This window comes from Puma concolor, chromosome E3 (genome assembly GCF_028749965.1).
Source record: "Puma concolor isolate L17-30 chromosome E3, mPumCon1.1.hap2, whole genome shotgun sequence".
NCBI lineage: Eukaryota > Metazoa > Chordata > Mammalia > Carnivora > Felidae > Puma > Puma concolor.
The window spans coordinates 39,522,970-39,542,464 of NC_141682.1; the positions used below are offsets into that span (position 1 = coordinate 39,522,970).

Here is a 19,495-nt window from a genome sequence, read left to right on the forward strand (position 1 = left end):
TAGTAAGTTACAAGAAGTAAAACTATTGGTTCAAAACACTGCAACTTTCCTTTCGGATGCTGATTGCTTTCCAGAGTTCACCCTCAGTTGCATTATCGCCACAGCACCTGAGATTTTTTTTTTCCTGTATATCCTAATCAATACCAGTTATATTTTTATTTTGGTCAGATTGGTAGGTGAAAAATGCCTTTTTATCTTAATTTCATTTTTTTTTTTGATGGTGAGAGAGAGCTTTTCTAAAAACCATTTTATTGAGATATAACTCACACCATACAGTTCCTGCCTTGAAAGTGTGTAATTCAGTGGTGTTTAGTGCATTCTGTAACCATCACCACAATTAATTTTAGAACAGTTCTGTCATCCTGAAGGGAAACCCCGTACCATTTGCACTCACTCCTCATTTTCCGTGACCCCCCCCCCCACCTCCGGCCAGAAGCAACCAGTAATGTATATTCTGCCCCCGTAGAGTTACCTATTCTAGATATTTCAAAGAAATGGTATTATACAGTGTGTGCTCTTTTGTGACTGGCTGTTTTCACAGAGCATGATGTTTTCAGAGTTCATACTGTAGCACGTGTCAGTACCTTTTCATGGCTGAATAATACTCCATTTTGGATATTTCGCGTTTTGTTTTTTCATTCATCAGTTAATGAGCATTTGAGTTGTTTCTGTTTTTTTGGCTGTTAGGAATAAAGCTGCTACACACATTCGTGTGCACATTTTTGTGTGGTCGTATTTCTCGCTTCTCTTGGGTAGATACTTGGGGGGGGGGGGCGGGGATTGCTGGGTCTCATGGTGACCCTAGGTTAACTTTCCGACGAGCTGCCAGACTGTTCTCCACAGTGGTTCCACGGTGCAGTTTTCCACAGGCTCACCAACACGTGTTCTGTCTCTTTCTGTCTGTCTGTCTGTCTGTCTGTCATCATTGATTGTAGCCATCCTGCTGGGGTTGTGAAGTTGTATTTCATTGTGGTTCTGATTTCTGTTTCCCTGGTGGCTAATGGCGCTGATGACTGATGATGTTGAGCATCTATTCATGTGTTTATTGATCATTTGTATATCTTCTTTGGAGAAGCAGTCAGGTCCTATGCCCATCTTTAAATTAGATTATTTGTCTTTTTATCATGGAGTTGTGAACGTTCTTGGTGTGTTTTAGATGCAAGTCCCCATCATATCTATGATTTTCTCCCATTCTTTGGGCTGTCCTTTGACTTTCTCATGGGTGGCCTTTGAAGCAGAACCGTTTTTAATTTTAATGACATTCAGTTTATCTTTGTTGTTGGCTATTGTTCGTGCTTTTGGTGGCATATCTAAGAACTCACTGCCTAATCCAAGGTCATGAAAATCTCTTACAATTTCGCTAAGAGTTTTGTGGTTTCAGTGCTCACTGTTAGGACTTCGGTTCATTTTGAGTTAATATTTGAGTATGACGTGAGAAAGGCCCACCTTGGCACTTCTGCGTGTGAGTGTCCAGGCCTGCCCTCTTCACACTAGTGGTTGGGCAGACTCTTGACTCTGTCCAGGGGTCCTGGCACTGAGGCACAGGACATGTTTTACGTTTGCTGTTTACTCGTGTGTCCTCGGTTAAGGTGCCAGTACATTTTTCCCCCAAACTTTTTAGTGGAGTAGTTATCTTTTTAAATTGTTTCCTCCTCAGAGCTCTTTCTAGGATAACAAATGCCACAACCTTTCTGGACAACAGTTTGACAACATGTCATCAGTTTTGGCAGTGGTCCTGTCTTTTGACTATTTCTGCTTCTAAAAAAAACTATTTTTTTCTCCTTAGTTTTTTCACTTAAACTTTATTGTTTGTGTTCACTTTTTCTTCCCATCATTCTAAAAATATTCTTTATTTTTTTCTAGTACTTTTATCACCTTTAATCTGTGTTCACTGTAATCCACCTGGAGCTGATTTTTATATGTAGGTTGGTGCAGGGGTCACAGATTGCTGCCATCGCTGTCCAGTTTGAGACAACACCTGATGATCTGTCTGCTCATTTCGTGTGTACATGTGTCTTTTGTAGCTCTGTACCTCTGGTGTCTGGCAAGATGGGTTCTCCCTGTATTTTTACTGTTTTTCAGAATTTTCTTGGCTGTTACAGAAGCAAAAGTACATAAAACGTATTCGCTCCTTCTGAGCGAACTTACAACATGGCAGTGATTTTTGTTTAAAGGGAGGTTCTCGCCTGAGCACTTTCCTTCACTTCCCGGCCCGCCTGGGCGGGGAGCACCGAGCAGAGAAGTCGTCGGTAGCCCCTGACGGGCGTTTCTGACAGATTTCGGGAAACTTGCAGTTTGTGTAGCTCCTTCGTCCTCTCAGACGTCGGTCTGCGAATGGAGGTGCTGAAGTGTGTCCTGCGTTTGCACACGCCTCGCTCCCTGGACTAGCCCTGCGCAGGTGTGTGCAGTCCTCGGGACGGCCAGCACAGGCACCCGAGATGGGTCTTCTGTTCCATTTTGTCCAGGACCCTGTCTGCAATGTGTAGAGCTCGTTAGGCATCTGCTGACACACGTGCGCCTTGCACTTTGCATCCATGCTCTTTCGACGTGGTGGGCTTTCAAAGTAAGGTCAGTATAGTTCAAAACATGCTGAACAACATCCCAAATGAGACACAGTGCGTTAATTTTTAGTAACCTTAAAAAGCAGTTTGTTTGTTTATTTATTTATTTATTTATTTATTTATTTATTTATTTATTTATTTATTTATTTCTTTGTAGTGTTTAGTTTTGAGAGAAAGAGACAGAGCACAAACAGGGGAGGGTCAGAGAGAGAGAGGGACACACAGAATCCGAAGCAGGCTCCAGGCTCCAAGCTGTCAGCGCAAAACCCGACGCAGTGCTCGAACTCACAAACCGCGAGATCATGACCTGAGCCGAAGTCGAATGCTTAACTGACTGAGCCCCCCAGGCGCCCCAAAAGCAGTCTGTTTATAATTTAAATGTAAGGTTAGGAGTTTTACCTGACTTTTATACGATTTATATCTTTGTATGTAGCATTTCTGTATTTTATATTTTTATTTTTTTCTAAAGATGTTGAGCATCACGTCACTACATCTCAGTTCTTTTTTCTTTCTTTTTTTTTTTTTTTTTTTTAAGTTGGTTTATTTATTTGGAGAGAGGGTGAGAGGGAAAATTCCAAGCAGGCTCTGCACCATCAGTGCAAAGCTTGACGTAGGGCTCATTCTCAGAAAGCATGAGATATGACCCGAGCTGAAGTCAAGAGTCAGGCTCTCCACCTACTGAGCCGTACAGGCGCCCCGCATGTTAGGAAATAGCAGGACAACTGACGTGGTCTCTTCAATAAGTCAGCATCATGAAAAAATAAAAGGGGGAGGGAGGCAGTAGATGAAGAACCTTAACAACCACCACCAAATATGGAGCATGGGCCTTAATCGGGTCCTGATCTGTGCAAACCAACTCTAAAAGGTGTTTTGGGGACAACTGGAGAAATTTGCACATGAACTAAGTATTAACGGGTATTAAAGCATCGTTCCTTTTGTTAGGTGTATAATGGTATCCTTACTGGTCTACTTCACTGTATATTTGAAATTTTGGTAATAAATGCACGAGAGAGGCCTAAACAAGGGTCCTCTTGCATTTGTCCACTCCTGTTGATTTCTGGTTGGGCTTTCTCTCTGGGGGAGTAAGCTGATCGAGGAGGAGAGTTTTCACATCAGTACTGAATGTTGCTGGGGGCATAGTCAGAGGCTATTTATCAAAGCTGTATTTAAGTTGCAAGAAAAGGGTGAGGGTACGGTTTATGTTGAGCAGTGGGAGATTGGATAAATGTATAGCCGTATGCTCATTACAAATCATGCTGTCATATCGTATGAAACAATGATATGGGACAGAGCCTGGAGTAGACACCAAGTCGTGTGTGTGATTGTGTGTGGGTGGGGGAGGGGACAAGACTATCGATTATGGTTCGTACATATGCGTATACATGGATGAAAAGACTGGAAGAAGCAAAACCTATCCATTGTTAAGTAGTGGACTCCTGGATATTGGGATTTCAAGTGTTAATTATTTCCTTCATAACTCTGTTGCTGTTCACATTTTCTGCAGCATGTATATAATACTTTTATAACCAGCAAAAAAATAAACATAAGGAAGAGAAGTTCTTTTCTCTTACAAGTTAAATGCTTCTCCAGTCAGGATGCTCAACCTCTCAGGTGGGACTTTGCTTTTTCTTTAGACCATAGTTAGGCTTCCAGGAGTTGTGCTTCTGAGGCTTTTCTACGTACTTATTTTCTGAGTTCTTATAAAACCCAAACAGAAAACCCTGTAAGTTTTTAAAAATGAGCTTTGGTTCATTAAAAAATATTTGTATAGTTTTTTTCTCCTAATTGCAAGTAGCTTTTTTTAATGTTTATGTATTTATTTTGAGAGAGAGAGAGAGTGCAAGTGGGCGAGGGGCAGAGAGAGAGGGAGAGAGAGAATCCAAGCCGACTCTCTGCTGTCAGTGCAGAGCCCGCCGTGGGGCTGATCCCTTGAACTGTGAGATCCTGACCTGAGCTGAAATCAAGAGTCAGACACTTAACTGACTGAGTCACCCAGTCGCCCCAACAAATAGATAGTTTTGACTCTTAATTTGAAAAGTGCGAGAGGTGGTGTGGTTTAGGGGAGGCAGGGGGTGTTGGGAGACGGAGCTGGGAGCCCTTCCGGGTCCCTGCACGAGAGAAGGTGAGCAGCGCCTGTACTGTGGACTCTGTTGTTGCATATTAGGAGTGTCCCATTCCTCTCGCTTCGTGAGTGTCATGCAGTTTGTCTGAAGGGCATTGGCCATCTGCAAAGAGTAAAAAGGCTCCTTGGGCCCCCTTTTCCCTTTGCTTTGCAGTCGAGAGGAGTGGTCGCCCTGGCTTGTTAGTTTGCAAGGATGAAAGCAATTAAACTCTGTTTCTGTACATTCACAGATCATCAGACACTTTTTGAAACAATTGTCAGAAAAATTGTCCGTTGAAATTTTAATAGAAGGCAAAGCATTTCACGAGCATTACCACTTGTACCACAGGGTCACGTTAAGTGTCCTATTATTCTCTGAGGAGAGGTAACGAGTGAGGGCGTCCTTCTGGTCACAAGATAATGAAATCCACACTGGCTCCGGTGCTTCTGGTGTATTGGATATTTGCATTGGGCTGTGATTGGTCAGGCCTTGACAGTCCCCTTAATTAGGTTGAACCGTTTGAAATTGCCAGCCTTGGGCCACTGGGCCTATGAAAACGGCAGTTTCCTATGGTTCGAGCTAAGCCAGTCCACAGCTTCTCCTGCACTTGAGTAGGTCGTAGAATAAGCTGGGCTTTAGGTTACTGCAGTTAAAGAACAGGTGTCGTTTTCTTGCTCCGAGGTGCTCGCACATGAGTGAACTTTAGTTTTATTTGTATTTTTTCAAATGTTATTTACTTTTTTAAGAGAGAAAAAGAACACACGTGTGCAAGCAGGGAGGAGCAGAGAAAAAGAGAACGGGTCCCAAGCAGGCTCTGTGCTGTCAGCACAGAGCCAGATAAAGGGCTCTCTCTCCCCGGAATCGTGAGATCGTGACCAGAGCTGAAATCAAGAGTCAGCTGCTTAACCAACTGAGCCCCCCTGGTGCCCCACAAGTGAACTGTAATCAGCCCTCTGAGTTGGTTTGGTTTATTTCTGTGCTCCTGGACCTTCCTTAAAATTGCTGATGAGTTGAAGAAAACCACGCCAGCCCCCTTCTCTCTGTGGCCAGTGTGGTCCATCAGCTTTAACATGAGTTTGAAAAACAGTGAACATGAGTTAGGCCTCTGGAAGCTTATTAAAGTATCTTTATTAATTTGTTTTATTTTAGTCTCAGATGCAGACTTCAGTGGGAATTGTACCCACACAAGCGATCACAGCAGGCCCCACTGCAGATCCTGAAAAGCGCAAACTGATACAGCAGCAGCTGGTTCTACTGCTTCATGCTCACAAGTGTCAGAGACGAGAACAAGCGAACGGAGAAGTTCGGGCCTGCTCTCTCCCGCATTGCCGAACCATGAAGAATGTTTTGAATCACATGACACACTGTCAGGCTGGGAAAGCCTGTCAAGGTAAGTGCTGTTTTCTGAAATCCTGGTGGCATGGCTTAGGATGAAATTTGTCTGTAGTGTCCTTCAGTAGCTCTCTCGTGAATAAGGTTCCTAGAACCTACGTCCCCACGTACCAGCCCGTCACGTGCCGCTGGGACGCTTACCTGCTTGGGACGACGGCGGTTTCGTTTCCTAAGATTCTGTGCGCTTTTACTGGGCCAGGCTGTGCCCTGCCTCTGTTCTCTTTCTTCTTCCTCTGTCACGGAAGACATTGGTCACTTCTTGAGCCCTGTCTTCATCATACGTGTCTAGCTCCGGTTTTCTTCGGGCGGCGCGGCACAGGCACGCACGCACACCTTCCCTGAACCTCGAGCATCGGTCTTGCAGCTGTTTCATGTGTTCTGGCCGCGGGGCCCCCGCCTCGCTCCTCTGCCCTTTCGTCTTGAGGCCGATCAGGATACCAGCCGAGTCGTCCTAGGTGACGATCCGTGACATGGGAAACCGTGTGCACCGTATCATCCCTGCCCCCTCCTGCCTTCTCCTCGAGAAGGGGGTGATTCAGGCGTGTCCTGTGCTCCCTTCCCCCTCTTCTATGGCGGACACCTTGAGTCTGCAGAGGAAAGTGTTTCTTACTAACAACTGTGCTTTCTTTCGTCTTTATCCTCCTCTCTATCTTCTTACTTGTGCTCCTAAACCTTAGGGAGAATGTCTCCCTGACCTCCCTCTCTCCCTTGGTGACATATGTGAGCCCCCAGCATAACCCTGATCCTGATGGAGAAGTAGGGGCGGGTCATGCTGGGTCTTTAGAAAGAAATCACAGTGCCTTAGTACAGAGTGAAAATCAAGACTGAGAGTAACCACTAGGTTCCGTCACTCACTCAAGTACTTAGAGAAGTGACCGGCGTCCACTTTAGAATCTCCACAGACTTCTCATGTGCTTCTCTGTATGTATTTCTTGAACTGCAGTATTTATTTAGATGGTTTCATCCTTCAACATAACGTAGAAATTTTATTTTCAATAGTGACACGACATAATTATTATTTGTCCTACCTTTCATTCCAACCGTTCGGTATTTCAGGTCAGATAGTTTTTGTTTTGTGGGCTGAATCTTACTCACCATCATTCATGGCATTGCTTCTATGGGAAACTTTTGTTCAGAATTCTCAACAGTTGACTTACAAACTTTTGGAAAACTTCCTGTTTGTAAGTTGAGGACTGCCTGTACTGTGTTATGGTTACACATGTTACCATTTTCTTATGGAATCTGGCATTATAATTTAGGTGTAATTGAAAGTGTGACGATCTGGATAGAAAAATAACATCTCGTTGTTTTTCTGGTCATAGTTGCCCATTGTGCATCTTCACGACAAATCATCTCTCATTGGAAGAACTGCACACGACATGACTGTCCTGTTTGCCTCCCTTTGAAAAATGCCAGTGACAAGCGAAACCAACAAAGTAAGTGAGCATTGGGGATAGAGAAGCTCGGAGGTGAGAACAGCTCTTTCTAAAGAGAGTGCGGGAGAGAAGGCAGGAAGCAGGGCAGAAATCACTAGCGCCAAGGGTAGTGGCGAGCAGAGATACGGACGTGGAGCGGCACAGTGACGCCAGGGGGAAGCTGAGCTTAGCGAGAGACGGACCCGCGGTGTGCACGGTGCGCACGGCCATTTTGGAATTCCGTCCCGGCCCCCGGCACACGCGCACTAGCACCGCACTAGAGTCGGCAGCAGCGGAGCAGTGCCAGGAGGAGGGGCGCTGTGATCACAGAGAGGACCTGACCAGCCTTCCCATGCCTTGACAGACACTCAGTTTCTGAGCGTTTGAAGGTCGCGTCACTGTAGTGGCAGTGACTTCAGGGGGCGGGGAGAGAGAGGGGACGCTTACTTTGGAATTGGAAACGCCTTGTCCTGAAGTGAGTCTAGAGAGAGCTGTGTTCTAGATGAGCCAGGTAGGCAGGGTCAGGGAGGCACCCTCGAGGTTTTCCCTCCTCCGCGCAGAGGCAGTGCCCAGACCTGTTTGTGTAACTAACAGCTTATTCGACACCGATTGAGTCTCTGCCCCAGGACTGGCCGCATCCTGACCATCCCCATCGTTCTGTCGTCTCTCGAGCCTTCTGTGTAGCCCTTAGCCGGTCGGCCTAGCGCCGGTCCCTGCTCAGGAGGCCTGAGTGGTGGCTCCCGGGCCCCTGCCGTCCGTGGGCACCAGAGCGGCGAGAGGATGAGCATCTCTTGTCCGCTTTAAGCCCTTCCCTGTCATTTCAGAGGTAACCTTGTGGTCTTTGGGTGTGTCCCTCCGTTTGGACAGCTAGGACGTGCCCTCCAGTGTCGGGTCGCCCCTCGGGCCGGGGCCGCTCCAGGGACCCGCGGCACCGCCCAGTCTCGCACATCTTCCTCCATCTCGTCTGCGCCATCTTGTTTGCGCGTCCATCGCTCTCGTTCTTCTTGATCGTCTTCCTCGACGCCCCGCTGCTGCCTGGGCAGCCTGTGCTGCCGTGTCTCTGGTCGTTTCCTTGGGGCATAGGGCGCGCTGGCCAGCGCTTCGTCCCTAAGGGTGCCGTGGGTGCCACATGGGGAGGCCCCCGCGTCCCCCTCCCACCCACCCCAGAGGGCGGCCCCGGCGTGGGACGGGCTTCACCTGTGGGCCCGTCCGCTTCCCTCCCTGCGCAAGGACTCGTGCTTAGTTCCCTTTAAAAGGCACTTTTCTGAATCAGTTAAATTTGTCTTTGATTGACCACAGTGGGAATTCACACCCAGTTTTCAGGGATCTCTCCTACGTGAAGCGAAGTTCCAGCAATCTGGGGCTTTCAGAACTGTGTACTTGGGACAGGAGTTCTACTGGAATAGGCCGCTTTTTCCTCAAAGTCAGTGTAAAACTGTTTTTTTTTTTTTAACTAGTATATAGTGGTGGTTACACTTTCTGGTGTTTTAGGACACGTTTCAGTAATAGGGTTTTTAAGTGCCGAAGTAATTATTCCACGAATAAGTGAGGACTTCATTCTGAAGTTCTGATTTGGGGGTGTGGCTTTTCTGGGACCTTTTATTTTTAGTATGTGTTGCCATGACAATGTTAAACTTTTGTGATTTCTCTTTTTAAGAAACGCTTGTGTGGTTTTTTTTTTCTTTTTAAAGAAATGCATGTGGGTTCTTTTTTCAACATCCTTGTAACTGCCTGAATGTTGTGACAATTGATTCAGCGCGTGCTCTGAAGTGGTCAACCACAGCGTTTCTACCAGTCATAACGGGAGGTGTCACCTCGGTGATTTTGTAGCATAAAGTCACCGGGAGTATTTACATCAACTTTATGCAAGGTTCTGGTGATTTTTTTTTGTAAAAGAAATGAAAGCACTCATTTAAGAAAGTTTGAAGTACTTCACTTCAGGTTTCAGCCCTGAGTGTGTTCTTTGGGCTCTCTCTAGCCCTGTGGTTTTCTGAGGGCGGAAGAGTTGATGTGGCGAGTGAGAGATTGTCAGCAGTGTGTTTTCTACAAACGTTTGTTGTTTCTCCTGTCCTAAAGCAAATTGTGCTCATGGCGCGTGCACATCGGCGTCGGGCAGTAGAGAGGAAATGTGGATCCAGCCCTCCGACAGCTCAAAGTCAGGGTCCAGAGTGGAATATATCCGCTAAAATGACATGACAGTCGCACCCAGGAAGGAGCGAGGTCGGGCGGGGTCGGTGGTCCCGGCAGTCCTGGAGGGGAGGGTCAGCGTGTGTGGAAGGCGGGGCTTCGTGGAGCCCAGTGTCCGCAGAATAGCGGTGGAAGGACAGTCTAGACGGCACACGTGGCATCAGCACAATCAGCGTGGACTCCCGAGTTTCCCGTGCAGGCCAGGTGATTCGGGGAGAGAGGGGTGTTTGTGGCGAGAGGTCAGGGCCCCCGGGTGCTGCCTGAGACCCAGGCGCATCTGCCACAGCCACGCTTTCGGGCAGGTTGCTCCCAGACGCTCGCGCAGCCCGCTGCCCGCTTCTTCCATCGACGTCTCTGTTGGCAGGATCTGCCGGCATCCTCTGTGGAGCCGTCCCAGACCATTGGTTGCCTTTTTGGCCTCTGTCGAGATTTTGTTTTGATTTTTCTTTGAGTTGTTTTCCAGACGTTGTGTCATCACCGATCTTGAGCTGTTATCCCTCCCTTATAGAGGTAATCAGATTTTATGGAATAATTAGGAGTTTTCCAGGTGTATATCTAATGTCAGTCCTGGCATCTGACTTACAATGAATTCCAGTGCACAGGTTGCACGGAGGACTGGGGCTGTGTGGACACACGACCGAATTCCCTGTTTAAACTCCTGGCGCCTCATCCTTGCGGTTCCTGCTCCCCACGCGGTACAGTCCTCCGACCAGGCTGCACAGGCACTGCGGGCCGGCCAGTTAGAACTGCAGGAACTTGGGCCATCCCACACCTCCCGTATTAAAATCTGCATTTTAACAAATTGCTAGATGATTAGTATTTGCATTAACAGCCGAGATGTGCTGCCCTGCATGCCTTGAAGGGCTGGGTGTCTATCTGTCCTGGAGCTCTTGAGAAGTTTCGAGTCTTTCCCTGGGGAAATCATGGGGTTCCCCACTCAGAATCCCACGGGGACTGTCAGAAGAGATGGGACAGGACCAGCCTCAGAGCCAAACCAAACTGGCTCACTGCCCACAGTTGCCTTAGACGCGGGCCGAGCCGCAGTGTGAGGACTGAGAGTGTCTAAGTCCGTAGTCCTCTGGCCTGTTCCTTGAATACCTCCACTGGCTTGACACTCACTACTTGGTCTGGCTGTTTGTTCCCATTTGAAGCACTTCTGATCATGAGAAGCCTTCCTTCCTGGTATCGCGTCCAGATCTGCCTCTTTAAAACCTTTCCTCATGGAGCAGCCTGCTCCGTGCTCAGTAAGTGGTGGTTGAACAGGCCCTTGTTCCACCTGAGAGCTCTTTCAAGATTCTCCGATACCTCTTTTGACAGACGGCGGTTGGGCTGGAGAGCAGAGGGGGGGCGGTGGGACCGGAGTGGCTGTAGGGGCAGAGCAGTGGGCTTGCTCGCCCCTGATTGAAGTACCCAGCCGCCTGGTGATGTATTTCATCAGAGCAGTTTTTACCTTGCTCTTTTGAACACAGTGTGCCCCTTCTCAGTCATTTGGCTTCCGAAGGAAACGTGTTGCAGAGGCTTTTGTGTTGTTGCCGGGTGGTGGCCGTGCCAGAGGTCTGGCCCTGGGGCTCTGGTGTTGTGTTGTCCCGCCCTGTACCACGCATGGGAGGATGCCGGAGGGGTGCCTGGCAGGCTCAGTCTGTAGAACATGTGACTCTTGAGGTTGTGAGTTCGAGCCTCACGTTGGGTGTAGAGATTCCTTTAAAAAAAAAAAAAAAGCGTGAGAGGAAGGCCGTTCCGGTACACACGACACCTGGAAGGCACCGTGGCCTAGGAACCGCTCTGCGGAGACGTCTGCAGGTCTGAGTAAATTCCAGCACGACGTTTTCCGTAGAAATCTAAGCAGTAGCTGCTTTACGTGCTTTGTGGTGTATTTCCCACCACGCCGACAAAGCTTTGGAGTTTGATTTGTGTCGGTTTTCCCTGGATTTTCAGATTGAGTTGAGTTTTGCTGAGAATGACCGGGGACTTGAATGTCCGCCGCGTGCCCTATGTGGGACCGGTCATTGGAACGGTCTTCTGTTCCCTCTGGGGGAGGACTGCCTCCCTCTGGGGGAGGACCTACTTAAGAAGTGGCAGGCGGGTCCTCAAAAGAGCCCACTGTAGAATGTGGCCGTTTATTTCCTAGGTCGTGGGCGCCCAGGTTAGCTGGGGCAGTGGAGGTGAGGGGGGGTTTTTTAGACGTGCTGCCGGCAGGAGAGCCACACTCAGGTGCTGAGACACCGTGCGAAGTGGCGGATCGCGCGTGAAATACAGCATTGGGCTCCGAGAAAGGAAGGAAGATGTACAAATGGGGAAAAGAGCACGAGGTTTGGACATTTAAAGAGGTAGCCGTCAGTAATGTGTGACGGGGATCAACGTGGAAGGCCTCGTTCTCCCTCGTGCCGATAAACGAGGCGTCGCTGCTTTTGGCGCTCCTGACTTTGGCTCAGTCCCAAGGCCCGCGGCACTGGCAGGGCCCTCGGACGGCCGTCGCTCCGCCACCCTGCCGCCGTGCCCCCAACTCCGGACTCCGCTAGGGCCTTTCTGGGGCTTTGTGCTGGGCTTTGTGAGCACACTGCCTCCGGGGAGTGGACGGGCTCGGGGAAGACGCGTGTGGTTTCTCTGCTCCAGGGTCCAGAGCTGCCGTTTCCCATTCCTTAGCGGATTATTAGGTTAATCTGTTCTCTCTTTGTGAGTGCAGACTTGGTGCTCGCGTCCTGGAGCCTAGCAGGGCGCCCCACACAGTCCACATGCACCCTCTGTGCAGTGAGTGAGTGCCCACAAAGAAGCAGAGACCCGGGAGGCGTTGTGCAAGTTCCAGGAAGCCTTGCTGCCGCCCGACAGATGAGGAGAACTTCTGGCAGGGGTGGTAGTGCCTTGAGCTCACAGAATGGGGTTTATGGTCACTTTTACCTGGTGACACCTCTTTCAGCCAGTCACGACTCCTCTAGTAAATGTGTGCATTCCGTTACCCTGAGGTATTTGTGTCCCACCATAACAGCATTTGGACTCAAATTGGACCATGCTTACATGTCGGAGACCTTTTTTTTTTTTTTTTTTACTTATTTATGCTTTCTTTTCCATGCCTCTGGATTGTTAGGATTGTCAGCTACCAGATGCTTACTTGTCTTCTGACAGATACTGTATTTTTGTTTAATAAGAAAATACAATAGTGTTTACACGTAGAAAATAAATGCTATTAACAAACACAAAATACAGTGACCGTGTCAGCAGCTTCCGTGGGAGGTTCTGGCTTCCCCATAAATGGCCTTTGCCTAGCGAGTGGCATTCACCCTAAGGTTGGGGGGAGGAGGCATTTTGGGGGAAGGGATGGCATTTGGGGCCTGATGGATGAGAGTGGAAAAGAGAAGGAAGAAGTCGCTGGTTTTTCACCCTGAAACGGAGGCCACGTGGATAGCGTCTTTCTTTTAGTTCCTCTCCGCAGTTCATCCCTGTGTGCAGCAAATGCAGTCTGGGTCTGTTCTTTACCCCTGGGTGAGAGAACAGTTCATCATCCTCCCAGGATTACTTTCCTTGTAACATCAGAGGTCTTTGATTTGGCGTGGTCAGTTTTAGGAATATGGTGGGCACGTGTTGAACGTTTGGGGGAGTATTAACTATTAGAGAAAATACTTCTGGAGAAATCATACATGACTTGGGCTGCACGCTTGTCATAAAGTGTACCTTGGGAATCGCTTCTCACTTACAATAATGAGGTGCTTGGTGTGCGTGATTTTGTCTAATGAGTGTTAATGAGTTTGAGATCTGAATGTCTTTATTAGAAAAGTTAATAGTATGGAATATGTAATTACCAAGATCTTTTTTCTTACACGTTTAGGTTTAATTAAAATACTCTGATAAGTAATGTGAGTTGTTTATGTTACACTGTGTTACACTGTTACACAGTGTTATGTTACACTGTGCTTATGTTACACATCGGTTGCACTGATGGTTGAATGTGAGAATATTGTTACACGCAATGGTCTCAATATGAAAGGAGACCTTTGTGGTATTGCTTAATGTATCAAAGATCATATGTTATAGTATCAGTTATAAGCTACTGTGTATAACGTGACCAAAGTTGGGAGGAGTTGGAAAGAAGGGAAATCTTAAGAATAAGAATAGATAGTAGCGCGTAAAACTTCTGCCTTATGGCAAGTGCCCACCAAATGTGGAGATTGGGGTGGACGGACAGAGGGATGAATTGAACTCCAAGGGGCCAAGGAGATGCAAATTTGGGGTCCTCTCTGTTAACTCTGAAGTCCTTGGGAATGGGGTTCTCTGTGTGGCCACAGATTTTTCTTCGGCCTTTTGGGATCGGCCCGATACATGGAGTACACAGAGGGGATGCCCTGCCGTCACTAGGCCAGGTGGTGGAAGCTGAGGCTGTGCCGTCCTCAGTGGTGCTGAGGTGACACCTGGGGAAATGCAAATCCACCAAGCCTCGTCCCACCCGTTCTTTTTGGCTACGTCAGTCAGTCGATACAGTTTTTTCTTCAGCATCTTTAGATAGCCAGACCGCTCAGTAGGGGGCCTTCCTGCATGGGAAGCCGTAGGAAAGACGTGTGGGTTAGTGCCACTGTGCCCATAGGTTGTGAGGAATTGCGATTTTGTCATGAGATAGATTTTGTCATAGAGTTATTAAAATGAGTAACAAAACTGACCAACTGGGTATCACTCTGCTCCTTGTTTCATCCTCTGTACCCGTGCAGGTGAGCAGTGCAGGACCCCAGGGAGAGTGGCAGCCACAGAGGCCCCCCTTAGGTCATGTCCGTGGTGGCAGATGAGCTGCCCACACCGCCCCCAATCAGAACACTGTCTCTTGTAGACAACGCGTTTGCTACTCCCCCTGGCACAGACTTCTGAGCGTCTAGATTTCATATGTGATTGTCCTTAAGGGAGCTCTGATTCTGTGGGCTGTTGCCTTCTGACATAGAAAGAAGCTTGGCTTTTCTGGATCTTGTTGCTCCCCAACTGCTGCTGTGCAGAATACATGACTAGACGAGGGTCCCTTTGTCTGCACAGCTCCTTCCTCGGTAGCCGTGTTCTGTTGCCTCGGGACACGGGTGGATAGTCTCTCGATACAATTGTACTTGCTTCTCGGTAGTTTTTCAGTCACGTGTGGCCTTCTCCTTTTTACTTACCTTTCTTGTTTGTGTGTCTGTTTGTTCTTCTAGCCATCCTGGGGTCTCCAGCTAGTGGGATTCAGAACACGATCGGTTCTGTCGGCACAGGCCAGCAGAACGCCGCTTCGCTGAGTAACCCGAATCCCATAGACCCCAGCTCCATGCAGCGCGCGTATGCTGCCCTTGGTCTCCCCTACCTGAACCAGCCCCAGACGCAGCTGCAGCCTCAGGTTCCCGGCCAGCAACCAGCACAGCCTCAAAGTCACCAGCAGATGAGGACTCTCAACCCCCTGGGTAGGTAAAGGGACTCTCGAGAGCTCGTTCGTCCGGCTGTTTTCAGTTACTGTTTTTACTTTAAATTCAAATCAATATACATATAAATTATGATGATGATATCTTTTAAATCCTTGAAATAGAAAACTTCCGGGGAAAGGCTGAAGTATGAGTGCAAGGAAGATGTGACAGGCTTGTGAGAAGAAAAGCATTTGCACAGGAGCCGACATTTGATGGCCGTGCCGCTCCTGTCGGGACGGTTTTCACGAAGGGCATTCAGTGGCTCACAATGCCGAGTCCCACCTGTTAGAGTGCCCTCCTGAGGGGGAGCCTGTACCTGGTCTGCCGGCTCCCCCCACCCACAGTGCAAGGTGACCGGCCCAGACGTGGGCAGGTTGCCGGGAGTGTCCCCCAGCACCTCCCGTCCCGGCCTCTCTCCCCATAATGGTGTTTCCTGGTGTCATGTCAGCTCATTGGCCGGGGTATCTCCACAGTTTTTGCCGTGTTTGCATACTGTTTTCTTAGCATTTCTCTGTAAATTGACACATTGCTCTTAAAGTCAGGCTTAAGCCAAGCAGTTAGGTCCGTCAGGTCAAGATGGTTGTGTTAGTTTTATTGTTTTCCTAATAGAGTAAGTCTTTTAACCTTAAGAATGATGATTAAAAACAACTCATTTATTGCTTTTGGCGGGGGGCGGGGGGGGGGGGGGGGGGACCCAACTGCCCTAATGCACACTAACTTCTCCCGGCCAGGAGACTGGGTTGGAGCCCTCAGACCTGAGTTCTAAAGTGACTCCACTCCTACTTGAGGATATAATTTGGGACAAGACCTGTAACCTCTGTCAACTTTTTCTTACTTTAATGGGAACCCTGTACACAAGTGTTTTCACGTGCACATTACTTCTTTGATTTTATTTTCTGATAGAAGAAAAGTTGACCCAAATCTGTGTGACACAGGTCAGTTTAGTTGTTCAGGGCACGGTGTTAATGAAGCCGGCGTAAAAGTCTGAGGCTCGGAGGGGATCGCTTATAATTTGCGTCACAGCCCTAGAGCACACCTAGGGCGCCCGCCGGCCTCCACGCACGCCTCATCTGGGTTACTTAAAATGCAGTGAGGAGGAGACTGCCGCGGAACTGGTTCAAGTTGATGGCTGTTACCGGAGAAACAGCTTCCAGAGTTCCTGCCGTAGTGGTTATGGTCATAACTCAGGAGAATGACTTACTTACATGGTGATTTGACCTGTTACCGGAACTGTGAGGGGTGGATTATAATTTACGACTTGGTGGATTTCTTTCTGTCTTTAAAGGAAATAACCCAATGAACATTCCAGCAGGAGGAATAACAACAGATCAGCAGCCGCCAAACTTGATTTCAGAATCAGCTCTTCCAACTTCCCTCGGGGCCACAAAGTAAGACCCCCGTTTCAGTCGGCTCCTCTCTGAGCGACGGTCGCACACGCAAGTGGGTTGGGAATCACAAAATTGGGGTTCTTTCTAAATGGGTGACGGTGAAGATAGCTTAAATGGCAGGGGGCAGGGGGTTGCTAAATGTCACATGTGGTTGAAAAACCTCATGTAAATGAGGCACATGTGTGTCACTTGGCTAGGTGGACTGAGTGTCTTGTTTTTCCCCAGCCCACTGATGAACGACGGCTCAGGCTCTGCAAACCTCGGGACCCTCAGCACTATACCCACAGCGGCACCTCCTTCCAGCACCGGCGTGCGGAAAAGCTGGCACGAACATGTCACTCAGGACCTGCGGAGCCACCTAGTGCATAAACTGTATGTGCCCGCCTCACCCGTGTTCACATATGACGGGAACATGTCATGGCTGACAGCAGTGCGACAGCTGTGCAGTTTCACTGATGTCCGATTTAATTCCTGAGCGGTCCCCTGGGCCCCAGGTGACGGACAGTGCCCTAGCAGCTGAAGAGGGTCGCATGCTTATTTAGGGAGCCACAGCCACTGCCGGCAGGCCACAGAATTGCAGTCCCTGCAGCAGGGCCTGTGCTGTGACCCACGTCGCAGAGGTCGGGACTCCCAGTGTGGCCAAACCTTCTGTCCTCTGAGCTCTGGCATGCAACGGGGAGCTGGGATTAGTTCAGAAGCTTTGCCTTGTTTTAGGGCTCAAGATTATAATCATGGAGGCCCCGGAGAATCGGGGGAGTTTGAGCCTGGTGAATACAGAGGACACGATAGTGCCACCATACATTGTGGTAACAGAGAGGAAGTCAGCAGTTCACTTTCTCAGGCTAGTTAAGTTAAATCAGAGGTGAAGTGGGTCAGTCTGATTCCCTTGGAGTGGTTTTGTTTGCCTTTCTCTTTTTAGTGAAACTTGTTTGTGAGAAACAGTTGTATAAAATAACAAGGTACTGATGGTATACCGAAAGTCTGTTGACGGAGTGTGTTGTCTTTCCAGGGTCCAAGCCATCTTCCCAACCCCTGACCCGGCAGCCCTGAAGGATCGCCGCATGGAGAACCTGGTGGCCTATGCTAAGAAAGTGGAGGGGGACATGTATGAGTCCGCCAACAGCAGGGTAGGGTGCCATACGTGTTCCAGCCGCACAGCACCTACAGTAGATAGAACTGCATCTGTCCGGCTCATTGTCTGGAAATAGGGGAATCTGCCAGTCAGGTAGACTCATCACCTCGGGGATGCTGACCAGAGAGACATCCCAGACAGGACCTGAAACCCCTGTACCGCTCTCTTGTTTGACTACAGATGTCACCGCTACAGTGGTGACCGGGGCATGGAGAGTTGTGTTTTATCCTTGGATGTGCTCCACAGTGAGCACTCTTTATAACGCTCATACTGTGTCACTGCCGGTGTCGAATATCCAAGAAGCGATTCGACTGTGGAATGAAATGTGACGTGCGTTCAGTTAGGACCCCCTGCCTGATAAGTCCTGTCATGTCACGAGGTGTTCACCATGAAGTTGGGCCTTAGGTGTATCGGTTAGAAGTGCTGGATGCTGGGAGCTCCTGGCTGGCTCAGCTGGTAGGGCACGTGACCCTTGATCTCGGGGTTGTGAGTTGGAGCTTCTCCCCCCCCCCCCCCCCCCCCGTCAGGACTAGAACTTACTCGGGACTACAAAACGGACCAGAAGCGCGGAATGCTTACCTTTGCCCGTGTCCCTAATGTAAAAGTTCATTAGGTTGTTAGAACATCTAACACAGATCATTGGGGTTTTTATAGCTTTCACTGCCTAACATTGAATGTTATCACCGCTCTTCAGGATGAATACTATCACTTACTGGCAGAAAAAATTTACAAGATACAAAAAGAACTAGAAGAAAAGCGGAGGTCACGTTTACACAAACAAGGCATCCTGGGTAACCAGCCGGCCCTACCAGCCCCCGGGGCACAGCCCCCTGGGATTCCGCAGGCACAACCTGTGAGGCCTCCAAGTAAGGACTTTTCTTTCTTCCAGCCCTTAGTCTGCTGGCTTGTTCTTCCCTTTGTGTTTGGGGTGTATTTCCCAGCATGTAGAATTATGTTCTCAGGGAGCCCGTGCTTTGGAAACAGTGGTAGTGGCCGTGGCTTTCCGCCTTGGCCTGTGTTTGGACATTGAGTCTCTCGTGGAGGGACCCTTTTAAGGGTGTGCTGGCCTCAGAATGCACAGTGCTTTTAGACCCGTTGACTGGTTTTCCCTTTAAGTTTGAAGTTCTGAAGATAAAATTCTTTATTCCCAAATGAGGGATTATTTTAAATGACTGATTTTTTTCTGCCATTCTAGATGGACCCATGCCCCTGCCAGTGAATCGCGTGCAGGTTTCTCAAGGTATCGAACTATTGTTGTGAATCCTATTTTGGCTTAACGTTGAATAGTCACAGAGTTCATTCGCTTTTCCTCTTCCCCTCTGTATTTCTTTATAGCTCCTTGTTATTCCCTCTGTTCCTTTTGCTGATGACCAGAATTCAGTTCCACAGGCAGTATGAGTATCTGTGGTGTTTGGAAGCTAGAAGACCATAAGAAAGTTCTCCAGGGAGATAGAAAGTGGGATTAGGCTTTTTTTTTTTTTTTAATGGACAGGAGGGTCTATTTCTCTTAGGAAGAGTCACCTCAAGAAGCATTGCAGGTGGGGGAAGGAAACATTTGTGAATGTTGCAGAGGAGAGCGTGGAGCCGGCCGGGGGCGGGAGGGTGGTGCGGGCAGAAGAGCGTGTGTCTGTGCTCCTCGAGAGGCTGGGGCGCCGCAGCCAGTCTGGACTTGACTTGAGGGTCTGTGGGGTTTGTGGCGGAGGCGGTCTTTGGAGTTCATGGAGAGGGGCATTTCACAGCTTTTACAGCTCTTGTCCAGTTGGGACTGGAACAGTAGGATATTTTTCCAGGTTTTGAGAAGAGGTGGCGACTTCCAGGGGATTCCACAGCAAGGCCTTGCAGCTGTGTGCCAGAGTAGTCTGAGACAGGAGAAGAGGTCATTGGAAAAGTTGTTGGCAACCTCGGGGCGCCCGGCT

The 19,495-nt window shown here is 48.7% G+C and overlaps 1 protein-coding gene across 4 annotated transcripts in view; it reads left to right on the forward strand.

Moving 5' to 3' along the window:
- CREBBP (CREB binding lysine acetyltransferase) overlaps nucleotides 1-19,495 on the forward strand; it is a 128,441-nt gene that overhangs the window by 69,300 nt on the left and 39,646 nt on the right. For all 4 annotated transcript variants that reach the window (XM_086692123.1, XM_086692121.1, XM_086692122.1 and 1 more), the window contains 8 exons: nucleotides 5,813-6,053; nucleotides 7,378-7,491; nucleotides 14,817-15,059; nucleotides 16,345-16,447; nucleotides 16,673-16,819; nucleotides 17,457-17,574; nucleotides 18,274-18,445; nucleotides 18,775-18,819. In XM_086692123.1, coding sequence (XP_086548249.1) covers nucleotides 5,813-6,053; nucleotides 7,378-7,491; nucleotides 14,817-15,059; nucleotides 16,345-16,447; nucleotides 16,673-16,819; nucleotides 17,457-17,574; nucleotides 18,274-18,445; nucleotides 18,775-18,819 — 1,183 coding nt within the window. The remainder of the gene's footprint in view (nucleotides 1-5,812; nucleotides 6,054-7,377; nucleotides 7,492-14,816; nucleotides 15,060-16,344; nucleotides 16,448-16,672; nucleotides 16,820-17,456; nucleotides 17,575-18,273; nucleotides 18,446-18,774; nucleotides 18,820-19,495) is intronic.